The sequence below is a fragment of the Mytilus trossulus genome, chromosome 5, assembly GCF_036588685.1.
Source record: "Mytilus trossulus isolate FHL-02 chromosome 5, PNRI_Mtr1.1.1.hap1, whole genome shotgun sequence".
Classification (NCBI taxonomy): Eukaryota; Metazoa; Mollusca; class Bivalvia; order Mytilida; family Mytilidae; genus Mytilus; species Mytilus trossulus.
Window position 1 is genome coordinate 36,617,987 of NC_086377.1, and position 23,196 is coordinate 36,641,182.

The 23,196-nt window shown below is 32.5% G+C and overlaps 1 protein-coding gene across 2 annotated transcripts in view; it reads left to right on the forward strand.

The window, feature by feature from the left end:
• The window catches only part of LOC134718811 (hemicentin-2-like), a 37,480-nt gene extending 19,238 nt beyond the window's left edge, over window positions 1-18,242 (forward strand). For both annotated transcript variants that reach the window (XM_063581548.1, XM_063581549.1), the window contains exons 3-15: window positions 722-880; window positions 2,721-2,772; window positions 4,385-4,465; window positions 7,605-7,937; window positions 8,432-8,692; window positions 9,597-9,878; window positions 11,032-11,144; window positions 12,077-12,218; window positions 13,552-13,815; window positions 14,720-14,783; window positions 15,422-15,488; window positions 16,113-16,249; window positions 18,153-18,242. In XM_063581548.1, the coding sequence (XP_063437618.1) occupies window positions 722-880; window positions 2,721-2,772; window positions 4,385-4,465; window positions 7,605-7,937; window positions 8,432-8,692; window positions 9,597-9,878; window positions 11,032-11,144; window positions 12,077-12,218; window positions 13,552-13,815; window positions 14,720-14,783; window positions 15,422-15,488; window positions 16,113-16,249; window positions 18,153-18,195 (1,998 nt within the window). In that variant the 3' untranslated portion in view covers window positions 18,196-18,242. The remainder of the gene's footprint in view (window positions 1-721; window positions 881-2,720; window positions 2,773-4,384; window positions 4,466-7,604; window positions 7,938-8,431; window positions 8,693-9,596; window positions 9,879-11,031; window positions 11,145-12,076; window positions 12,219-13,551; window positions 13,816-14,719; window positions 14,784-15,421; window positions 15,489-16,112; window positions 16,250-18,152) is intronic.
• Window positions 18,243-23,196: the final 4,954 nt, after the last annotated feature.

Below are 23,196 nucleotides of genomic sequence, written 5' to 3' on the forward strand. Positions count from 1 at the left end.
TAACGGTGTTTTTTCATGTATATAATCCATATAAAATGTGTCATTTTGTCACAACCTGTAGCTTGAGAAAATGCGCAGTTACATATCATTTTAATTATATTTTTGAACATATATCAATAAATACTACGTTTTTGGCAAAGTCTGAACAAATTCTATGATTTTTAATTTAGACGCACACAGTTATCTGCCTCTTGTTTTACATATTTTTCCGAATGAAATTCATTCAAACTATGGTTGTTATTTTTTATTTCTTTGAAAGTACATTTTTACCTGGTCATTTTATCAGTAAGAGTCTTGAACACTACAGTTTTAAATTATTAAAGGCAGTATACTGACCTCTGTGTAATTTTTGTTCATGTGAATTTTGTAATTGTCCCATCGATGCATTCCCGAATCTGTTTAACACTCTCAAGCCTTCTCGTGTTTTATTTTTTATTATGTGATCAATTGACCGTTTTCAAAGTGATCATTTGTTTAACAGACTAAAAATTTATAGATTTTTTGATAATTCATTTGTTTTAATTGATTAAAAATGTGATCATGTGATTACTAAGGGTCTTACTAGCAGTAAAACATAATGCTGTTATTATGTGAATGAAATTATTATTCAAATTTGCGTGTTGTCCTGAATTTGCGTTAGAAGGGAGACAATTGGTTTTTAAATGTGTGTGTGTTGTAAGGGGAGGGATATCTTCGACTAATCAACTTTTCTTTTTATTAGACACAAACGATACGTGTGACATGTCAAGAAACGGCACTAGAAATTCTCAAACACTTTGCAATGTATCTGGACAATACAAAAGGAACTGCGAGACATGGGCGACAAACGTCAACAGGGAACGAGATGGCTAAAATATTTGAACAGCTGGCAAACGCAGAGGTACTTTTATTTTCCAAATACACCGTGTTCAAAAATTGACAACAGTTTCATTTATATTACAACTGAGCACTTGTTTTTTTTTGTACATACATTAGGCCGTTAGTTTTCTAGTTTGCGTGAATTGTTTTACATTGTCATTTGGGGGCCTTTTATAGCTGACTTTGCGGTATGGGCTTTGCTCATTGTTAAAGGCCGTACCATGACCTATTATATAATAGTTCTAAATTTCTGTGTCATTTTGGTCTCTTGTGGAGAGTTGTCTCATTTGCAATCATACCAAATCTTCTTTTTTATACTTGCAATATTGTTGTCATGCAACTATAGGTTTCAATTATTCACAACCCAATTTCAGTGACATAAACAGAGAGGCAAAATAGTACAAAGTGATATTCGTTTTGTTTAAACATGGTGGAACATAAAAAAAACTCGTTCCACAGTAATCTTATTGATAAGTTCTATATTTTTTAGTAGGGGCTCCTTGAACTGTGTATTCTTTGTTTTTTTACCCATCGTTAGCTCAATTGGCCCGAACGGGCAAGTAAGTTTGTCTCATTACTTGGCGTCCGTCTTCCGTCGTTGTTAAGTTCCTTTAAAACTTTTACAGCGTAGAAAATGAACCCGGTATCTTGGACGAGTTATCCTTTATATATATAGACAGGATTCATTTTGACATTTATTTACATAAGCCAAATTTAAACAAAAATCATCGCTGTCGTAGTATAGTATAAATGAATGGGTGTTTTTATAAAGGCCCTGTTATATGTCCAAGGTCTGTAATAATGGTCGAGGAAGTCTGTTATGGCCCGAGTCTTTTTTGGCAATAATGTACTTACACTCACACCACATCTTCCTATATCTAATTAGTTGGTTAATAATGTACGGTAAACTGCTGCTGGATTGCTGATAACTTAATTAAGTTCCGGTTGACTAATTTATATTGTGGCTATCAAAGAACAGAATTAAGGTAGCAAACAAAGAAGATACATAATTAAAAAAGATACTAAAGAGAGAATGAAATCCCTTAATGATGATCGCTACTCTGTTCAAATATAACAAGCTTTTTAACAGACTGTTATGATAAGATAGTATATAAATAAAGAAATTAAAAAAGTAGAAAAAATGGAAGTGTGCTCGTTTTTCGAGATATAAGCCATTGAAAATTTGCCGGGAAATAATTTTCTCTAGATTTTTCGTTTATTTAACATTGGCACCTTTTCTGTTTCAAAAACTTTGAAAAAATAACAAGAATTCTATAAGATTTTGAAAAATAGCTGTTCAAACTTTATTAATAAAATTATGAAAAGAAAAGTAGGGGTTAGTGGGCATTTTTTTTAATGACAATACATGGATAAAACCAGAGGATTCCGAAAATCTGGCAAAAAAACCCCAAAAAATGGAGGAGAAAACATCCTTTAGTCAAATAGAGATCAGCAAAATCATCACAAAAAGAGTTGAAAGAGAAAACACCAGTCTACACAATATAACATATTAAAGAATTACATAAGAATGAGTAACACGAACTACATCAAAACTAGAGGTGATAATAACATATCAATTAATTCTTTATTTTATGCTATCCTTATTTTATAATATATTTTGACGTGCTCCTTCTTGGACAGAGGAATAAGAATGGTGTTATTTTGGATTATTTCATGTTGTTATCACAGGCACTTGTTTATGAACAAAACTATTATATATAAAGCAAAGTATTGAAGTTCAATTAAATAAAACTGCAATGATCGAAGCATCGTAGAAGAAGGAGCAACTCGAAATGAAAATCAGAATTACAAATAATTGGTCATTTTAATCAAATTCTTTACTTGCATTGCTTTGTTTGTAGGTTACATTATTTGATAAATACTGCGCCAATGATACCAAACTATGTATGCCAGGTAAGACCTCTCTTTGTCTTGAACAATAATAGAGGGTCTATATTTTTAGGAGGGGGTCCTTGAACTGTGTATTCTTTATTTTTTTTACCCATTTTTAGCTCAATTGGCCGGAACGGTGAGTGTGTCTCATTACTTGGCGTCTGTCTTCCGTCGTTGTTAACTTTTTTTAAAAATCTCCTCTGAAACTACTGTGACAAATTTAACCAATATCGGCCACAATGATCATCATAAAGGTATGTGTCTGATCCCGCTAAGTTTGCTGACATGGCTTAGAATAGAACATAGGGATAACATGCAGTTTTTGGCTTGTATCTCAGAAAATAAAGCATTTAGAACAAATCTGACTACGGGTAAAAATGTTTATCAGGTTAAGAATTATCCGCCCTGAAATTTTCAGACAACCTGTAGTTGGGTTGCTGCCCCTAAATTAGTTATTTTAAGGAAATGATGTAGTTTTTTGTTATTATCTTAGATATTGATACAGTATCTAATAATATCTGATAATCTATTGTATAATCTAATACTTTTAATTATGATTTTAACCTAATTTGGCATTATTTCAAAAATACAGCTTAGCTGCAAATATAAGTGAGCGACACAGGCTTTTAATCTAGTTCTGTATATTCTCAATTTCTTTATACTTCAACATCCAATTATTACATATAGGAAGATGTGGTGTGAGTGTTCCTTTATTTTCTTGACCCGTTTTTCGTTACGTTCAGTTTTTTTTGCAGTTTTGCCCATTGTTCTCTATTCTGGTAATCCCATCTAGACCCTCATAAAATATCACATTTCTGCTTGGGATAAGATTTAATCATACGGCATGTAAATGGGATTTTGCTTAAATCGTGAGAGAAAAAATGTACATATATTTTGCCATTCGAATTTAAAGTATGAAAAACTAGGAATTAAAGAGTCCGGTCCTTTCTTAGTACAAGGTACACATTAAAAGCATAGTTTTAGCTTCGAATTATCTATATTTACAATGCAATAGATATAGGAAGATGTGGTGTGAGTGCCAATGAGACAACTCTCCAACCAAATAATAATTTTGAAAAAAGTAAACCATTATAGGTCAATGTACGGCCTTCAACACAGAGCCTTGGCTCACACCGAACAACAAGCTATAAAGGGCCCCAAAATTACTAGTGTAAAACCATTCAAACGGGTAAACCAACGGTCTAATCTATATATAAAAAAAGCATATTTGAAATTTGTTTTATCCATCGTCGACATGAATAGTATGTATCCTAAGTAAACAAAAAGAAGATACAACACAAACACTTTTATTTCGATTCAAAGAAACCTCACACTTACAGCAATATCAGAGTGGTGAAGCTTTTGTTATAAAATAATGGCGTCAAACATTGTTGTTTTGGTTATTGGGCGTCATTGAAGTAAAAATAAATTATACAACAATTCTGAAAATTAAGGAAATTTAGTCATGTTAGTAATATTGTAAATTGGTTTGTAAACAACCTAACCGTTGTTCCCGTGTATTATTAAATATATCAAACTTACCCTCTAAAAAAAATTGCATCTATTTGTGCTTTTTATAAGATATTTCTAAGGTTATTTACGACGTTATCATACAATATTTCATACTTTTTAGGACCTGACGGAAAACCAGGACAAAAAGGAGAAACTGGGTCTAAAGGTGATTCTGGCGTTCAAGGTCCCACTGGCTTACCAGGTTTGTAAATTTATAAATAGTTTTATAGAAAATTTGTAGATTGTCAGTACTAACGATAATCCTAATGCATTTACTTCGATTATCGAAATATTATCGATTATCAGAAAAGTTTGGACGATGAATTGTACATATTCATATTTTTTTCTTAAATTTCATATATTATGGTTCATATTCTGGACGCCAATCTTTGCTCCTTTATTATGTAATTCACTAACAAAACAATGAATTTTAATGTGCGTATTGTTATGCGTTTACTTTTCTACATTGGTTAGAGGTATAGGGGGATGGTTGAGATCTCATAAACATGTTTAACCCCGCCGCATTTTTGCGCCTGTCCCAAGTCAGGAGCCTCTGGCCTTTGTTAGTCTTGTATTTATTTTAATTTTAGTTTCTTGTGTACAATTTGGAAATTAGTATGGCGTTCATGATCACTGAACTAGTATATATTTGTTTAGGGGCCAGCTGAAGGACGCCTCCGGGTGCGGGAATTTCTCGCTACATTGAAGACCTGTTGGTGACCTTCTGTTGTTGTTTTTTTTGGGTTGTTGTCTCTTTGACACATTCCCCATTTCCATTCTCAATTTTATTAGATTCTATTGTAATTTCATCAGTTTTCTCCCTTTTGAAATTTATTCCATGATAAAAATCCTGAAAATGATCTTTGGATAGAAGTTGGTATCTTTATACAGTAATCTTTATAATTGCGAAAATGAATTCCATGTCCATCAAAGGTTACATTATCAATTATAACTATAAAAAAGATGAAGTTTTTTATGTTTGTATTTGTTATTCGTTACTATCTGTATTAGATATGTTTGTATTTGTGTTTTCTTGACCCATATGGGTTTATTTTGCAAATGAAATTGTTATTAATATCTCTAAAATAATTACGTATATTACATGTATTATGCATATATCCCAAGTCAAGAGCCTGTCACTCAGTGGTTGTCGTTTATTGCTGTGTATCATAGTTGTTTTGTGTTCATTGTTTTGTACACAACTCATACAGTTAATTCCCTCGTTTGAATTGTTTTAAAATATTCATTTCGGGGTCTTTTATAGTTGCCTATGCGGCATAGGTGTAACTCATTGTCGAAGGCCATACAGTTATCTTTAGAAGTTAACTTCTATGTCTTATGGTCTCTTGTGTGGAGTTGACTTATTGTCATTTCTTTTTTTCTATATAAACATATCTCAAAAGCAAAGGGTACTGCTCTTTTATTGTGTTCAAATCATACCACACTCTAGAAATTGGAGCTATAATGCAAACACCTTGTCCATCCGTCTGTTCTATTGTCCTATTGAGTCTGGTATTGTCCTACACATATGTTTAACCCTCTTTTCTTTGAAACTATCAATATAACTTCAAGCTGCTTAACTGTACCATTACTATTTAAATCTGCAAGATATGAAAATATGAAGATGAAGTAAGATTGATAATCAGACGACTTTTCATCAAAGAGAAAATTACCTATATATGACCATGCCCATTGGGTCACCGTACGGTCTTCAATAATGATCAATATACAATATCGCATGTGAATATATAAAATGCCATGAGATATCCATCAATACAAACAATTATAAACAAATATGATACTAGTATACAGCAAAACAAATATGATACTAGTATACAGCAAAACAAATTTGATACTAGTATACAGCAAAACAAATATGATACTAGTATACAGCACAACAAATATGATACTAGTATAGAGCACAACAAATATGATACTAGTATACAACAAAACAAATATGATACTAGTATACAGCAAAACAAATATGATACTAGTATACAGCAAAACAAATATGATACTAGTATACAGCAAAACAAATATGATACTAGTATACAGCAAAACAAATATGATACTAGTATACAGCAAAACAAATATGATAATAATATACAGCAAAACAAATATGATACTAGTATACAGCAAAACAAACAAATATGATACTTATATACAGCAAAACAAATATGATACTAGTATACAGCAAAACAAATATGATACTAGTATACAGCAAAACAACTATGATACTAGTATACAGCAAAACAACTATGATACTAGTATACAGCAAAACAAATATGATACTAGTATACAGCAAAACAAATATGATACTAGTATACAGCAAAACAAACAAATATGATACTAATATACAGCAAAACAAATATGATACTAGTATACAGCAAAACAAATTTGATACTAGTATACAGCAAAACAAATATGATACTAGTATACAGCAAAACAAATATGATACTAGTATACAGCAAAACAAATATGATACTAGTATACAGCAAAACAAATATGATACTAGTATACAGCAAAACAAATATGATACTAATATACAGCAAAACAAATATGATACTAGTATACAACGAAACAAATATGATACTAGTATACATCAAAACACGACAAACACTGAATCGAGACTCAATAGGCGGATCCAGGGGGGCCTGAAAAATTTGGTTAATTATATAGGGAATCATTGAAGCATAACTGGAGCGCCCCCTCTCCCCTTTTAGAAAAAGTTCTGGATCCGCCACTGGACTCCTGCATGAATATGGACTCATAATAATGGATAATGGCAGGTTATAACTTATTTTCGTTGATGATTTGCATTTTAATATTTTATGTTGAATGACCATAAAAACTTGCTTTCTGTGTCTGTTTTCTTTACAATACGAGTGGCAGTAATATAAAAGCACGATAGCACATACAAGTGTGTTTTATTAAGAATCGCCTACAACTATGTATTAACGAGGACCGGTAGTTTGGGTAGGGTATACAGAATAAAATATTGGACAAGTGTGCAAAACAACGGGCCATCCATTTAATATAAAGAATAGAGAAAAATAGTTTAAAATGATAAAGAATGGAGAATGATTGGGTACTAAAATATACAGAATAGAGAATAATGTGCAAAATTTATAAAGAATGAAGAAAAATTGGTAAAAAAAAGTCAAAGAATACAGTTCGAAGAAACCCACATCAATAGTCTCATTAGTCCTTTATACATTGTCTTTTAAAAATACGGAATGTAGTAGTAACGCACAGCGGAACATAAACTGTTTTGTTTTGTTTTTTCTTAGCTTTGTGTTATTTCCAATACTACAAATGATTTATTAAATTATTTCAAACAGGCACAAAAGGAGATATAGGATTGCCAGGATTGAAGGGAGATCAAGGTCCGGCAGGTTTGAATGGTGCATCAGGACCTCCGGGTCCAAAAGGAGAATTGGGCCTTCCTGGTCAGCAAGGTCCCGCTGGACGAGACGGTCTTCCTGGACCACCCGGACAAGATGGCAGCCCTGGACTACCGGGTCCTCCTGGACCGCCAGGACAAGATGGCAGCCCTGGACCACCTGGTCCTCCTGGACCATCAGGACAAGATGGCACCCCTGGACCACCGGGTCCTTCTGGTGCCTCGTCAAACGTGAAGTCATTTGCTGGACCCAGCTGCTGTGATGTTTTAGGTGAGATATGAAAATAGATATGTGTACATGGGCATCATGGTCAATTGAAGCAGACACATTTAAGTGAATTATGAAACAGCTTAAATGTTAATAAATTACTTGTATTAATTTTCAAATTACGTCTTGGGAGTTCATATAGTCTGTACACTTTTATAATAGTTAGAAATAAAGACAAAATTATACATTAATGTGGTACCAAACACCTTCACTAAAAGTAATTCGGCATAAAGTTTTGACAAAATATTTACTTTGACGCTTTGACAAAAATCGGGAAAAATGGTGGGGGATATAAAGCAGTGTGACAAATACTAATTTTGATTATTGAGACTTCAAAGTGATTAAAACGTTCGGCTGATTTTACAGAGTTAACTTAAGAATGTGCACATGCATGTCAGTCTATTTATGATAAATCTCTTTTGACCTGAATTTATTTTGCATCTGAACAGGAATGCAAATACATGTATAATTAGTTTAATTTGTACCTTTCAATTTAGCAAAGCCAACATTCACGAATATAAACCAATTAGTAAAGGTCACAGAAGGTTCAACAGTGAAAATCATATGTGACGTCAATGCTTCACCCACTCCTAAGATCACATGGTCTCCACCTCCAATGTCATTGGGAAGTCGATATGACGTGAACGGAACCGTCATCACCATTAAAAATGCGACTACGGCGGATTCTGCCATATTCAATTGCATAGCAACAAATGCACTTGGATCCGCTAGTAAACAGACTGTTTTAGAGGTATTCAGTACGTATTTTACGTGTAATATTTTATTTTGGATGGAAGCTTCTGTCTTTCAGCTCACAAAAATATTTAAGTCATGTGACCATGTTTTTTTCTCTCGAGTCTACGACTTTTGCCACCAAAGCGAAAAATAGCAATCCTACATTCCGTCGTCGGCATCCACAAATATTCACTCTGTGGTTAATATTTTTTAAATTTTAATAACTTTCTTAAAGTATCCTTTGATTTCTACCAAAATTGGACAGAGGCTTGTTTGTGATCATAAGATAGTATCCAGAAGTAAAGTTTGTAAGAAAGAAAATCTGTTTATCCGTATTTTACTTATTTATAATGAACTTAGTTTTTTTCTGCCAGTTAACATTACATTTAAATTTTACTCTGTGTTCAACGTTGTTGAAATGTTAATAACTTTCTCAAACTATCCTAGATTTGAGTCAGTCTTGGACTTGGATTTACTCCTTTAACATGGAATTTAGAATTAAATTATAAGAAATGATTTAATTCGAGAAAAAACTGACAACACAATGACCCACTAAAAGATCAAAAGACAAACATACAAACAACAGTACAAAAAAGACACAAAAAAAACCCTATTAACTGAAAAACAAGATCAATTGTGACCATAAATCAATCAATTGTGTATACAACATTTTTTTATGAAATTTGTCCCAGAGCAATAATGACTAAAAGAGCAGCAATACCACAAGAAACAGCAGTGGTATTTCAAAATTCGGTGTGTTATACTAGTATCCTTAAGTACTTATATGAAGACACCTTTTGTACTTAATATTTAATTAAGTCCTACTGATTATCCAACTCGAAACAAAATGCACGTCATCTTTTTTAAATATCATTTCCATTGATAAATATTATTTCTGAGACTTGCTTTTTTATAATTATATTTCAGAGCATATTCAAATATTGGAAGTTCCTCAAAATCACACTATACTCACCGGACTTCCAGTAAAAATGGAATGTAAATTTGGGGGGAATCCGACACCAACAATTCGCTGGTACCATATAGCAGCAAATGGTCAAAGGGTACCAGTAACACAAGGCGTGTATGGTATACCGGAAGGATCACAGATACAGATTATAAGTGCCTTAGCAGGGGATGCCGGGAAATATGAATGTGAAGCCTCAAATGGCGTAGAGACTTTATCAAAGTCGGCTTACTTAATAACTCAAGGTATGCGACGAAGAATAATAAACAGCTAAAAGTACTATACTAAAGGTGCACAAAGAAATGATAGCAGCTTAACTATTTATGTAATCCATGTAATGCACTGTTCTTATATTTTTGTCGGTTTTTAAGTATGTTACCAACTAGATACGTACATATAATAACGTATTAATTTAATCGATATTGTTTTTAATTTTTTTTTGAAACTTTAGTAATTTTTATTACATTATTATTATAGATTGAAGTTAAACATCAATGTTTTTAAATCAGGGCCTGGATGAGGTTTACAGAAAAGAGAATAATCGACCACGGCTTCTTATTGTGTCGAGTAACTGATATTTTACATTCTGAATCTGCATCTGAATGAACACGTTTCAGGATCAGTTTATGGCATCAATGGCAACCGGAAAGAGGCGCTGTAAAATAAGTCCAACTTTGTGAAAGCAACCTAAGTCTTTCAGCTCTCAATTGTAGTAGAACACACGAGATTGTCTGGAAATCTCGTACATTATCGATATTTTCCTTTGATTTTACTGACTGATAATTTCCTTTCTCAGCACAGTAGAGCGATATAAAAAAATATCGCTAAAAACTAAGGGTGCAAGTGCTGTTGTCAATGAAAAAAGGTAAAATAGCGATAAACGGTTATTATTGGTCATACGTGTCGGCTCAAACGAGAAAATCGATCTCGGTGATATAACCAACGATAATCTATGAATATATCAATATGCATACATCCATATAATCGATTTATCGTGCTGTATTTGCGTATTTTGCACGTATGAAACAAATATTTTCTTTGTTTCACCAGTAAAGAGGAAGATGACTCAATCCTGATCAGTTTGAAGTATGTCGGTTCAATCATTTATAAAGACTTTTGTCGTTTTATCTAATAAAAAAATAACGGTACCAATTTTCTTGCACCAGATGCGCATTTCGACAATACATGTCTCTTCAGTGATGCTCGTGGCCAAAATATTTGAAATCCATTCATAAAATAGCAGTAAGATGTTGACGATTGTAAGATCTTGCAAAATTATATTTGAAGCACTATTAACAATCCAAATAGCACGAACTTGACGAAGAAAGACGGTTTTTAAGAATAAAAATATTTCACCATAATAAATAATATGATTCATAATTTATTGCTACTTTAAAGGCCCTCCAAAAGTTCAAATGCCAAGTGTTATCACTGCAGTAGCTGGGGAAACTAAAATACTTCATTGCAATGCTGTAGGAGAGCCGAAACCCACAACCACGTGGTCTCCACCGGTAAGTATCGTAACAACCATGTTGTCTCCACCTGTAAATAGTTATCAAAGGTACCAGGCTTATAATTTGATACGTCAGACGCTGTAAGTTTCATAACAACAATTTGGACACCAGCGCGGTAATTTTCATAACATCCACGTGGTCACCAACGCTACGTTTCATAACAACCACGTGGTCTTCACCAGTCAGTTTGAAAACAAGCACATGATCTTCACATGTAAGTTACATAACAACTACGTGGTCTCCATCGGTAAGACCTGTTGGAACCACATCGTATTAATCGGTTAATTTTGTTACAATCAAATGGTTTTTTTTCAGACGAAAACTGTTTATAGACTCTTATCGATTTTGAGCCTGACGTTGTACAGTCACATGTCTATTGTTGAAGAACTACTACGTTGACACTTAGCTCATAATTGTCGTTTGAATATTGTCTCATTGACGTCTCTCACTCTCACTCAATTTGATATCGAACTATCATCGAAAGTAGCATGATCTTCTTAATAGTATACAATGTATTTGTTCTATGTGATTTTAGCTTTTAGCTGGCCAGAGGGATTGTAATACAGCCTGTTTTTATGTCCACATTTTAATGTAGTTACTCCATCTCTAAGCCCTTATTTTTAAAAGACAAGTATCATAGGCGGTCTTAATTGGGTTTACATAATAGAGAAAATTCAGAAAAAAAAGTTTAGAATTAAGAACAAAATTAGAAAAAAATAAGGTAAATAGAAAAAAAATATAGAATATAGAAAAAAAATATAGAATTTAGAATAATGGGGTGTTGAAATAAAAACCATTTAGAATAATGGAGAAAATATAAGGAATAGATAAATTGTTAAAATGATAAGAATAATGAAATGAAGGATACCCCATTCGAACCTTCAGATATTTGTCGTCAGTCAACCATCAATCAAATGTATATTTTGCAGCCTAACGTTAATAATATATACGAGAACAAAGACAAAGATCTTGTCATGATCAATGTAGAGAAGAAGGACCAAGGACCCTATCAATGTACTGCTACTAATGTATTCGGTACTGATACGTTCACGGTACTGTTACAAGTAAAAGGTACGTACGCTCTTGTCCTTTAAGCAGCAACTATGATATTTCCCAAAACTATTTCAATTGTTACAACTTACAGTGGTGGTCATTTTCTCATGGATGTGTTTCACGGCGGCTAGTATCAAAATCTCAAATATTCTTATAGTTGAGATTGAAAATGAAATATTCAACAATTTTACCTATTTGTCATTAAAATCAAAAGATATTCATGCAGTGCTATCATACATTGTTACCAAAGAGGGACGGAAGATACCAAAGGGACAGTCAAACTCATAAATCTAAAACAAACTCACAACGCCATGGATAAAAATGAAAAAAACAAACAGACAATCAATAGTACACATGACACAACATAGAAAACCAAAGAATAAACAACACGAACCCCACCGAAAAACTAGGGGTGATCTCAGGTGCTCCGGAAAGGTAAGCAGATCCTGCTCCACATGTGGCACCCGTCGTATGTGATAAAATATACGGTAAATAGTCTTATTCGGTAGGTCACATTCATAAAAGGGAAAGGGACTGTAGTTACGACGTAAGGAACATATTCGATATAATTTGTGAAACGGTCAACAAACTCGTGATGGCGTCCGTAAAATCTACGAAGGGATGATATCAACTTCACCATTTGGAACTCTTGGTTTAATAGCTTCCTTGTGAGCAGTAACCCTTTATCAAAAACATCATGATAGTTGATGCAAGCACGGGAATATCGTATCAATTGGGAGATATATATCCCGTATGCAGGTGCTGCTGGAATGTTGCTACTTAGAAATGGTAGTTCACAATTGGAAAGCTGAAATCATCTCTTTTGTCGTAAAGTTTTCTTTTCAACCGACTCTCGTTGTCTAAATTATATTGTAAATATAATGCTGTACCAACTTTTCACATGTCTACATGCTTTTTTCATTTATATATGTACTAATATTGCATCTGAGATCATGTACATTTGTATGTCTAAAAGCAAAAATTTGACTTCTAAAAGAACTGTTCGCCCTTATTTCATTTTGTTATTTCTTTAAAATTACTCAAAATTTTCAAAAAAAATCCACGAAAGTCCTTTGAGATAAATTTAAACATGTATAATTTGTTTATATCTTTAGATTGTTGGAGCTGAACGCTGTTACACAGTAAATTTAAGTAAAGCTTTTTTTTTTAAATTAACCTTCTTGTATTCAAAATAGCACTATGTTGTAAATAAATGATAAACTCTTGATATACTTATTTTACAAACATTGCTTTTATATTAAAAAAATCAAATTCGAAAAACGGTATCAGAAAACTTTTGTTGAGACTTTAGTTGTCATTCTAGATACATGTTGTTTGTTTCTATTCTTAGAATCACCCGTCGTTAAGATCAAAACAAAACACATTGCTGTTGGCAAATCTACCACCAACTTTGGAATCGACTGCCAGGCTACAGGGGAAGCACCTTTGAACGTTCAGTGGTATCACAACGGGGCACCAGTTGTCAGGGACGGTAAACACATCATACTTCCGGACAGAACTCTACTGGTCCTGGGTGTATCGTCACCTAACGACCTTGGGAATTACATGTGTGTTGCGTCCAATAACCTTGGTTCTGCCAATAGAACAGCTGTAGGTATGTCTAATAACAGGAGATAAATAAGCTAAGGGATCAACCATTTAACTTACAAAAGGGGGAGTTACACTATAAGGTATGGGAAAATCTTGATTCAGAATAAAAAAAAATTGTCAACTGTTTGACTACTATATCTTTTTTTTTTTTAGGAAAAACCATAAATCCCCCATTGAATGTAAATGGTCGTTTCCTTTACAATGGGTTTTGAGACAATGTGTTGAACTTAACTTTAATGCAGTATTGGTTTTCTCCAATTAAATGCTTTTTCCAAATACGAACGGTTTCTCTAGATTGCAAAGAGAAGTGTTGATAGCTGATTTACATCATTCCTCCATGTGCTGGATTCTCTCGCTGAGTTGCAGACACATTTTTGACCATGGGTTGTTTTCTACTATATGGTCGGGTTGTTGTCTCGTTGACATATTTCCTATTTCGATTCTAAATTTTACATTCCGTAAACCTCCAATTACACCAGGGTTGCGTTCAATATTGTAGCAGCTAGTTGTCCGCTATATCTTAGATATTTAATCTATCTATGTTGAACAAAATGCTACGTAGCTAACCTTTCAAAATGATGTCATTGAAAATCTTTTCGACGCCATTTTGGCTTCATTAAAACGCATGAATATTTGGGGCTATGTAGATCTATTAAGCGACCAGGCTAGCTATACATTCAAAGCCCAAATCTAGGTAGCGCTACGTAGTAGTTAAGATATTGAAAGTCAACCTGGTATCGTTCATGACAGTGCTTTTTATATATTTTAGCAGAAAATATATTGAAAAATGCAATTCCTTTGCATTCCTTTGAAAATGTAACTAAATACATGTACAATGAAAATACATATATTGTGTTAATTTCATTGTTACAACATTGCAGATTTTTGATCGTTGAATATATTTTCAGTATATGAAGACAAGGGAACCGTTACTTGTGATTCCGTGTTTTTACCATGCGAGCTAATGTGTGGGTGAGACAATTTAAACATTTCTATATAGCAAGTTATTGGGTATTGCAGTTATTATTTAATGTGTTGCGTATAATATTTTATGCACAACGTATAGTAAAGAATAGTAATCGCGTTCCATACAATGATTTAACATTAAATGGTTTTAAAAAAAACTCAGGCAGACTTTGAAGATATACTACGCTGATGTTATTAACGCAAATGAACTTTTCTGACAATTTCAATGTGTCATTTAACTTTTTTCAAACTTAACATCGTCTATGATAAAAATAGTGCTTTAGAATGAACCAAAAACATAAGTTTAGGTTGATTTGAGATTTGATTGTGTCCTCGTACTTTGTTTAAATTAAATAGCTTTTGTTTTATGTATATAGTTAACATCTTATTAAATGCAATACTAGTAATTCTTATGTGATTTGTTTTTTAACCTAACCAAGGGAAGACTTAATAAATAATTGAACTTTAAAACGTATACTGACTATGAATAGTCGTGATATAGTATGTTTGTACAAGTACAAGTTGATCAGTTTGCAGCAAGCGCAACTAAGAACGGAAATCAGTTTTGTTTAATGTATATGTAATGTATTTAATCCCTTTTTCAAATAATATTATCTGTATATGACACGTATATTTGATTTCAGAGTACATTGCCCGAACGATTGTCCATTGGCGTCAGCACCTGTGTATGGTACTGGAAGCTATGATGTGGTAAGACATACGTCAAACGTTAATCAACCAATCAAATTTGATAATTTTAAACTATTTGAAATTGCTTTTTCGATTATCATTAGTGATGACCAACCCGTACTGTGCCCCATTATCGAAATGCAGTTTGTTCTTGTATTCAACAGTAAAGACATAATTGAAAGTTTCTGCAATAAAGCTACTTGTATAATGTGCAAAGACATGTATGTGATCAGAATTTTATTTCTCATTAAAGGTTCTTTGTTATTGATTATAAAAAGAAGGTGCGGTACAAATGCCGATGCGAAAACTCTTCACAATATATAACACGAAACAGAAATTAATACATATGTCAACGTACAGCCTTTTACAATGAGTAACTGCTATAAAAGGCACTGAAATTACAAATATTAAACTACATACGAACACCACTAAATTACAGGTTCTTGCCTTGGAACAGGCACATACAGAATGGGGCAGGGCTGAACCAGTTTGATGTATCGCGATCGGGTATTGTTAAATATCATATACTTATACTCTGCCCTCTTTGACACAAAATAAACTTGCTTATTGCGACATAGTATGCTAAATGTGACAAAATTTAGTCCTCAAATCTAATATTGGCTTCAAAACAAATTTTCTTTTCAGAGTTCATCCGTATGTAGAAGCGGAGTGCATAGCGGCGTGATCAAAACACGTGGTGGTGAGGTTATCTGGGAGAATGCAGCAGCATCACCTCCTTATACAGCTTCCACTAGAAATGGTATCTCAAGTTCGGCATTAAGGTAATACTTGTCTCTAGTTCGGCATAGATGTAATATATGGTGTCTCTAGTTCGGCATTAAGGTAATATATGGTGTCTAGTTCGGCATTCAGGTAATATACGGTGTCTCTACTTCAGTATTGAGGTAATATATAGTGTATCTAGTTCGACATTCATGTAATGTATGGTTTCTCTAGTTCAGCATTGAGGTTATATATAGTGTATCTAGTACGGCATTCAGGTAATATATGGTGTCCTTACATCGGCATTGAGGTTAATAAATATATATAGTGTATCTAGTTCGGCATTCATGTAATATATGGTGTCTCTACTTCAGTTTTGAGGTAATACATTGTGTATCTAGTTTGGCATTCAGGTAATGTATGGTTTCTCTAGTTTGGCATTGAGGTAATATAAAGTGTCTCTAGTTCGGCATTCAGGAAATATATAGTGTCTTTAATTCGGCATTCAGGTGATATATTTACAAAACAGAAGTGAAAGATACCAAAGAGACATTCAAACATATTAGTCGAATGTAGACGGACAATGTCATAGTTGAAAAAGAAATATACCAATAGACAAACAGACAAATAACAGTACACAAAATACAACATAGAATATTAAAGTCTGAACAACAGGTATCTAATCAATAATTAGGAGTGATCGCAGGTACTTCAGACGGTTAGGCACATCCTGATCCACCTGTTACACCCTATATACAGGCTTGTCCAGAAAAATGATTTAAATAAGGGAATTATCATGATTATATGCAAACACATTTATATAGCAGATAAAATAAACTTGCGTACAGAGTGAATGTATGTGCTTTGAAGTTATTGCAATCATTGATATTTTTTTGTTGGCAATATTTTATTATCATGTCTGACTAAAATGAATCATTGTTATTTTATACTTTCATTCTTGTTTTAATCCTCCTTTCGTTTGTATATCTTTATTAATAAGATACAGTATCAAAATAGAATAAGACGATGTGGTACGACTTATGAATAATGAGACATCTTTACACTATATATCAACTGTAGGTCTCTGTAAATCTACAACAAAAAGCAAAATTTAACCTCATAGTCAGCTTTATACATTTAAAAAAAAAAGAAATTATTATAAACAAAAACACAGCTTTGAAAGAACAGGACAGACATTGGGAGGATATAAAATCGCATATAATGTCTGTTTACAAGTTGAACTTGGGGAAATCAAGTCAAGAAATTTGAAGTATTGCATTACATGTATGTTTCATCAGAATCGCTTATTATGCTTTAGTTTTTATTGCCTAACAAGAATTGCGTGTCATAAAAAAAATATCCTTTATATCAAAATGAATTTTTATATTTCTAATGACACGTGACAAATGCACAAGTAAGTAAAAGAAAAAATGTATTAACTTATTTGTTCCTAGTCTCAGCTTAAAAGATAATAATTACAAGAAATTAATACATCTTTTAATAATTTGATAGGGCCGTAAACGTATCGATAATGCACACATTTCTACAAAATGTGCTTTGTGCAACAATTTTACACCCCAAAAAAATCTCAAAAGGCGCATTCGTTTCTTAAATCTCATACTACTTTCCTGCTATGTGTTACATTTTCTACAACTTTATCATGTTTATATCTTGACATATATCAAAATTAGATTTTAAATGCACTCCACTTATTTTGTTTATGTGCACACTTATTGGGGTTATGTGCTCACATATTTTATATGTGCACACATATTGTTTATGTGCACACTTATTGTTTATGTGCACCGTATTGATTATATGCACACATACTGTTTGTATGCACACATACTGTTTTTGTGAACACTCATTGTTTGTTTGCACACTTTTTTATGTGCACACTTATATTTTATGCACTCCCATATTGTATATTTGCACACTTATTTTGAATGATTTATATTTCAGTACGTCAACATCCTTGTCTGAAGCTATTGTTGTTTCCGTTTGAGCTTGGGCTGATGATGCATAGGATCAAAATAAACATAAAAAACGTTAGTTTTCCCGTTTAAATTGTTTTACATTGTTATTTCGGGGCCATTTGAAGATGAGTATGCGGTATGGACTTTGTTCTTTGTTGAAGGCCGTATGGTGACCTGTAGTTGTTAATTTCTGTGTCATTTTGGTCTCTTGTGGAGTGTTGTCGCATTAGCAATCATATCACAACTTCTTTTTTATATAACTTGTTGAAAATATGTGTTATTTTTATGCCCAACTTAAAGGCATTATGTTTTCGGTCTGTGATTTCTTTCGTCCGTTCGTCCATCTGTTCCTTCTTCTATTCGTTCCGCTTCAAGTTAGATTTTCGGTTATTTGTTTGTGTTTGAGGTAGTTGTTGATGAAGATGTTGTACTATATAAATAATTGTTCCTGTAGTCTAAATTTTGTGCTGGAAAATGTGGGTCTTGTCTGTTCGTCTGGTCTTTTAAGAATTTTCTTGATTTATTTGTCATTATTTTAAGAATATTTTATCATAAGGTTTACACACATGTAACTATGCCTTCATTGTACGAATTTGAGTTCGACAAGACAAAGACAAAATATTGTATTTCTGCAGACACAAACGTGTACATTAATCATGATCAGTCAAATTAAAGGAGTTAAGCCCCTTATTAATTACATTTTATTCTGCTTAATTGAATTGTGCACTCCTAAGAATACAATTCTCGAACAAAGTGTATGATATTTTAATCATGGGTTCAAATCAAGCCCATCTTGAAGGAGATCGTTAATCTATCCCGATAAATGAAATTAACTGAAATAATGTGCATTTTAAAGATAAATTATATTTGATGATTTAAGGTAATACATTTTTCTGTCTATGAAGGAGAAACACCAATCAACAATGCTATTTCGAATGGACAGATCAAAATATTACTTATAATTTAATTTAAAATTTCATTTTCAATGAGAAATCTAGAAAATTAAGTCTAGTCACTAGGCAACATTATTTCTTTGAGCTAATAGACAAAAAAAATCAGCAAATCAGATATGTTACATAAAAAAAATGATTATTTATAACTACACTGTAAGCACTCGGAATAAAATGAAGTTAAAAATACAAGTTTCACTTTATAACAGCAAGGAATTTGATAAGTTTATAAACAGAGCCGACAGTAAAAAAAGTACACTCACAGTATGTATAGAATTTGCCAAACATCAAAGGTTATCATTTAAGGCAGTAACTCTAACATTGCCGTAAAACAGAAATTTGGCATGACACAAACCAGGTTCTACCGGCCATTTTATTTTCTTAAAATGTCCCGTACCAAGTCAAGAAAATGGCCATTGTTATAATATATTTCGTTTCTGTGTGTGTTACATTTTGATGTAGTGCTTCTGTTATGTTGTAGTTCTCCTCTTATGTTTGATGTGTTTTCCTCAGTTTGAGTTTGTAACCCGGATTTTGTTTCAATCGATTTGTGAATTTCAAACAGCGGTATACTACTGTTGCCTTCATCTATCATGCAGAAGTAGACCTGGGGTGTTGAGAGGCTGGAAATACCAGAAAGACCTTCAAACTCATGAAAAGTACAAAATAAACTTTCATCACAAAGCTTAAAAAGAAAAAGACAAATAATAATATACAAAACGCAACACAGTACTAGGAGGACCAAGCAACACGAACGAAAGCTACAAAAAAACTGGCGGTGATCTGATGTGCTAAGGAAGGATTATCGGAACCTGCTACGCATGTGGCACACGTTGGGTTGCTCATGTTAGTACAAATCCGATAATTAAAATTCAGTATAGGGAAACAAGGACGGTATTGCTGTTAAAACATAACATGCGTATGTTCAGTTCTAGCTCTTACATTAACAACTTTAATTTTCTATTTGCAAATATGATGACATAACATTGGTATATGTATGGAATCAAATCTAAATTTGACAAACAAAGTGCATGCATAAAGATGGTTGATTTGAGAGATGCGTGATCACTCTAAATTACAATATCACTTTCTATTCTTTTATTGTGTATAGTTCAGCATATCTTTATCTCTTGCAAGGCTGACTTACTGATTTAATATAAGAAGGGACGTAACTCTAATACATGACGCAAACACAACTTTGGAGCGCAATACATAACAACAGCCTTATGACTGTGTATTTGGCCAGGTCTTTATAAGAGTGACTTTTGTTATTTTTGAAGTCGTAGCATTCAATCAGAAGTCGATAAGTTGGATACAAGCTTGTCAAGTCTACCTCCGGTTGCATTGCAAAACAAAGAATAACTAGTATTGCAAGCCTGAAAACCACGTACTCAAGAAAACCAAAAAAATCATTATGAGATGTTTTTTGAATAGTTGCAATAGAAAAATTGTTTCTGATACATGTACGATTGTTTTCGATGTGTTGTTAAGAAATCAAGTTTGTAATTAAATCATACAGACACAATAATTCAACGAAAAAAAGTGTAAAAATAGTCTAAAAATATTTGTTGATAAATGTATAGTACTAACTATGCCAATGGCGATCGATTATCACAAACACTCGATAAGGGTACCTCGAATTGATTTACAAATTGACGACATATAATCCAGTTTTGCGTAGTGTTGTTACATGAAAATATACCGGTAAATCGACTAATTTATTATTTATTATAATTCCATTTTAGGCGAAATATTTACAGTTTACCAAAAAAAATGATCCGAATATTCACATATATAACATGTAAGGTACACAGGCACTCACGGCACATCACTTTCACAAGTTACCACAAACGGATTTCATAACATTACGTATCAAAAAATTAAGCAACATATATTAGCACTGTTCCAATTTATCTTTGGCTAGACAATTATAATAACATGTTACATCGTGTTATATTATGCATATCATATATATGCAGTAAAGAACTGTAGAATAATAAAATGAACGCATAGTTCTTAAGTATAGATTGTATTTTACAAAAGCTTGGCATACAAACATGTAACTTAAAAACCAGTATCAATAATTCACAAAATGTATTAAAGATAAGCTTGAAAAAAAACTATTTCCATTTCTCGAAGGAAAATAGAAATGAGTATAACCATAGATCAAGGTCAACTTAACACGCATCCTTTTTTCCCTTTAAAACTCTATTTTGTTTTAATAAATATTTGGATCTAAACGATTCTAGATTAAGGTATTCAATCTGTAAGATTAGAAATGCGGTCATTCATTAACGAGCGAGACTGATATATATTCCAAAAGTTATGTGAATAGAACACGTAGCAAATGATTATAACGTAAATTGAATAAATTTGAGGATGAGATATACTCTGTGAATGAATGCCCACTGTATGTTGATAACAGAAATAAGTGTTTTATCTAAAATTTCTTTAACCTGTATTTATTTTCATTCGTTAGACAATATTTTGAAGTTTACATTGCTATTTACACAAGAACATTTGGATATATATAATGTTTGGGAAAGTATTTATCTAACAGTCTTGAGATAGGAGATGTTCAAAGATAATAAATGCAAATTAACAACGAATTAAGCGGTTTATTATATAAAGGTTATTTGCATTATCTGGTTCTGTACTGGCCTTATAGAACATTTATTATAAAAAGATGTTGTTTTCTTTTGTTTCTCGATGTATGTCTTATCAACAAACAAAAAGGCAACCATGTCTGATGCATCACGTAGAATGAACAAATCTTTTTGCAGGTCGTTCGTTATATTGATTGTTTTCTGTTGTTAGTTTGTAGTCTGGTTAATGTTTACACTTATATATATTTTGTTTAAGTACCATCATGGTATTGAGAATACAATTTTGTTATTATTATTTCACAGTCAGTTCATTTAATTTGTGTTCGTTTAAAACATTCTTATTTTAGTTTAACTGCGGAAAATGATGACCAGTTTTCATACAACGTTACATTACCATAACGATTTCTAACGTTCAAAGTATCATTAACATTAAGCTCAACAACAGCTGTTCCTGTTCCTGAATAACAATCTTCATTGGAATTATCTGAACGTCCTAAAAAGTAATACATGTATTGCTGATTGTTTTTATAAATGTTAAATCCGGAATTGCTTTTAGAACAACCCATTACTGTAACAATCACTAGATAAAGTCCTTTCTTCTCACATATAAAAGTTCCAGTATTCTTCATAGAGGACAGGTTAGAAATGCCAACAGAGGATTTGATATGAGGGAATTTTAACTGGTAACCAGATGATCTTACACCATCTTCTGAACCAAAGGCTGTGAAACCAACTGCAATAAAATGTGTTTTATAGTATGATATATCTTTCAAAATGACGTGCGGTCTAAAAAGTATGTAGTTATTGGTAATAATGGAAGAACACGCTTGAAGAAATATTACTGATTTATATATTTAATTTAAAGCTTGTTGAATAGTATGGATACTGGTCTGTTTTTGATATTAAAAAAATAAGATGTGGTTTAATGTAGATTGACGTGTTTTTTAAATATCATTTTCTTTATATCTGCTATCAAGAACAGACAGAATTCAAATATTCTGATTTATTTTATCTTTTCTTGAAAACACAACAACTAACGACTAAACAAAGAACAATGAATAAATAAATCTGAAATGTATGCAGAACACCTAAAGAGCTGTACTAAAATGTGAAAAGAAAGCAAGTGATGGAAATCGAAAAGACACAATACAAACAATATGACGAAGTTAAGTGTAAATTCAGGTTGCATACGACAGGTACTAAGATTAAATAAAAACTGTGATTTTTAGTCGCCATTGAAAAAAAATCATTGTTAAATATGGGTCTGTGTATGTTGCCCAATTAAGCTTTATAGTTGTTTATTTCAATGAAACGGGACATTTTCAAAACAGTTCATGACCTGCATCCAAGCTGTTCCTAGGGGATGGGCATGCTGTCTCATTATTCTAATCCAGTACTTTTTCTATATTACAAGACCAGTCTGTTACATTCAACTTGAGGTTGAGCACATCTGTGTAATCCTTATTATGGTATA